This window comes from Gymnoscopelus braueri (genome assembly GCF_963280865.1).
Source record: "Gymnoscopelus braueri genome assembly, chromosome: 14".
NCBI lineage: Eukaryota > Metazoa > Chordata > Actinopteri > Myctophiformes > Myctophidae > Gymnoscopelus > Gymnoscopelus braueri.
This window is the reverse complement of record NC_137619.1, coordinates 38,379,625-38,382,507: the sequence shown is the minus strand read 5'-3', so window position 1 is coordinate 38,382,507 and position 2,883 is coordinate 38,379,625. Positions and strand designations below refer to the sequence as shown.

The window sequence follows — 2,883 nt, the reverse complement described above, 5'->3', positions numbered from 1 at the left end:
CCTGCGTGTCTCTGAGCGAGATCAGCATGCAGGGCATCAACATCGTGCCCCACAAGATGCTGCTGTACCCCATCCTCAGCCTGATCACCATCAACGTCATCACCCTGTTCATCCGCGGCGGGAACATGCTGCTGTACCGGGACGCCCGGGTGTCCGGGATCCTCATAGGGAAGAACATCCTGGCCATCATACTAAAGACCTGCAGCTTCGTGCAGTACAGGAGACAGTTGCAGAGCGCTCCGCCGGCTTTCGGCGTGGAGCTGCAGAAGAACTCGGGCATGGCCCGCGCTCGCGGCCACCCCGCGCCCACCCCGCCTCAGGTGGTCATGCAGGATATCCAGACTGCCCTCCCGGAGGTGATGACGACGTGCGAGCACACATGACACAGCGCCGCGGTGGCGCGTTACGGAGATGTCAATATCGGTATTGTATATGACCCTCAGGACACGAGCAGGGGCACAATGTTCCACGCGCCCTTTACGAGCATGGGAACACTCGACGGTACCGCGGGAGATAACGACCCCCATTAAGGCTTAATGGGACACAGGGACTCAGTGCAGTTTGGTTCTCCGAGCCAAGAGTAGTGTGACTTATCCAAAGCCGTCATGGTGCAGAATTACAGTATCACTCGTGACTTTGTTTAAACATGTAATCCCAGTGATACAGTATTTGATTAATTGTGTATCTTTTTCTAATCGAGCAAAAGAAGAAGAAGAGGAAAAAAAAATACCTACAAGAGTAGAGAATATATTTTTGAATTGGTGTGTAATTGCATTCTAATTGTAGGCTAAAGGGTTTGTTTGTGTGCCGTGGTGTGTATTTCTTTTTTTTTGCTCAAGTGCTGTTCTCAGTGACTGGGGGCCTTGAAACATTTCAATCAAAGTAACAAAAATGACAAAAAGGACATTTAAAACTATGCTTTCTCATGAGAGGAAAGTGTGTTTTTCTATGTGATTCTTTGATAAAGTATTGTGTACAAGATCACTGCTTTCCTGTTCTTTTGCGATCTTTTCTTCAGGAGAATGGGGGTGGGGGGTTGGGTTGGAGTTGGGTGTTGGGGGGGGTAGACAATTGAGCATGCATAATTTTTTAATTAGAATCATGTGGGGTCTTTTAATTAACCTGAATTTCAACAGAAAATGGCCAATGATTTTTCACTCGGTTCTAATGTTGAGTTGGAAAGCTATCTAATTGCTAAAGTGGAGCCTCCATATGATGCTATTCATCTTCAGCGCACTGTTAACACTCCATCCAGCCGAGTTATTTTGAGGCTGATGAATGAGTTGAGGAATGGGAGTGACGCATCTATTCCAGATGAATTCTCGGTATCAGTTATGAACTGTGTTTGATGACCTCAAAAGTAGGGAGGGATCTGTTTCCATAGGGTAGCATATATACAGCACACTGCAGATGGATAAATTATTCCCACATAACGAAAACCTGCTTAGCATCATCCTCAGGCACTCAATAGCTATCTATACTTACTGTGCTAAGTTGCAGCGACAGCTCTTTGCAGTTTAAAGCACCATTATTTTTGTTCTTGCACAGAGAGGGGACACAATGAACACCCAAGTCCAATGATGTGAATCCACGCTATAGCAAACACAAAGTCAAGAAGTGTCATATTTAACAAAACTTCCGAAATGCGTTCTGCCCAATCTTCATTTGAATATCTCTCTTTTTTAATTCCTCCACTCCACTTCTGTGCAGCAATTAACATCTGTCTAGCAATATGTCTCAGAATGAGAACTAGACCAAAAACTGGTCGGCTTTGTACTAAGAGAACAAAACGCAAGAGAACACACAAGGCTTTGCAAAAACTTCTGCTCTGTGGTTAGGTTGTATAAGATGATACAGCAGAGAGCACACATAGAAAGCACATGGGAGTGTGCTGGTGCTTAATTAAAATCTGGGGAGCTACAGTTATTTATATATTTTACAGTTTTCAATGTGCAATATGAAGTCAGCAATTTATATCGCAAAGTTCACACATAATAATTCTGTGTTGTGGTTGACCAAGAATAAATTGGTCCTCGTCTTATCTTACAAATGGAAGTTAGGAATTCCTTGACAAGGGCACTCTGAAACAGTAATCCGTCTCCTGCCCAAGATAGCCAGGGGAGTTAGAAATAAATATTTCTAGTTCACCATGTTGTACAAACAACTGAACAGGCAGGAGTTGCTTCTATGCTTTTCTTCTGTGGGCGTATATACATATAGCTGCTGTAACTTGGTAACCCAACAAGCCCAGCTGTCAGAATCAGAACGCTGTAGGAATGCCGTAGCGAGCATTATTGTTGGCTGTGACACGTAAAGTAACAACATCAGCTATTTGTATGCCACTAGAGTACTGTTTTGTATTATTTTGACAGAATTATATAGAATCAAAGAAAGGAATTCCCTCTTCCACTGGACTAATATTGTATTACAAGAATGGTTGTGTTTGTATGGTGATCAATAATCCAAACATTTTTTAAACATTTTTGCTGACAGAAGTGTTCTGGGCTACTTTAGTGGGGTCGGTTTTGATCTGCATTCAGCAATTCTACAGGAAATACATATATTCCACTCCAATACATCGCTATGCACACTATTCAGAAATGTGCACCTATAGCAGTATAATGAAGCTTCAGGTGGTAGAGTGGTTATGACTGGACTGTGAAGCCACATCTATTCCTACTGGCTTGGAATCCACTTATGCCACATCCCTCTGAACAAAATAAAATCTTCAGTGTATAATTTAACCATGCGAGTAGGAACAAATGGACCCATACTGATGCTGGTCTATTTGTACCCTCACAGATTGTATAGCGCTACCATGCACTTGTATATTGTTGTCTTTTCAGTGAAGCCAATGTAGTTATTATTTAGTCACAACCAACA

The 2,883-nt window shown here is 42.9% G+C and overlaps 1 protein-coding gene across 1 annotated transcript in view; it reads left to right on the top strand.

Moving 5' to 3' along the window:
- Positions 1-383, top strand: part of LOC308100321 (transmembrane protein 121) — a gene marked incomplete at both ends in the record, with an annotated part of 966 nt that extends 583 nt beyond the window's left edge. The window contains one exon of the mRNA XM_080449331.1: positions 1-383. This exon is cut by the window's left edge and continues 583 nt beyond it. Within this exon, the coding sequence (XP_080305457.1) occupies positions 1-383 (383 nt within the window).
- Between the last annotated feature and the right edge of the window lie 2,500 nt (positions 384-2,883).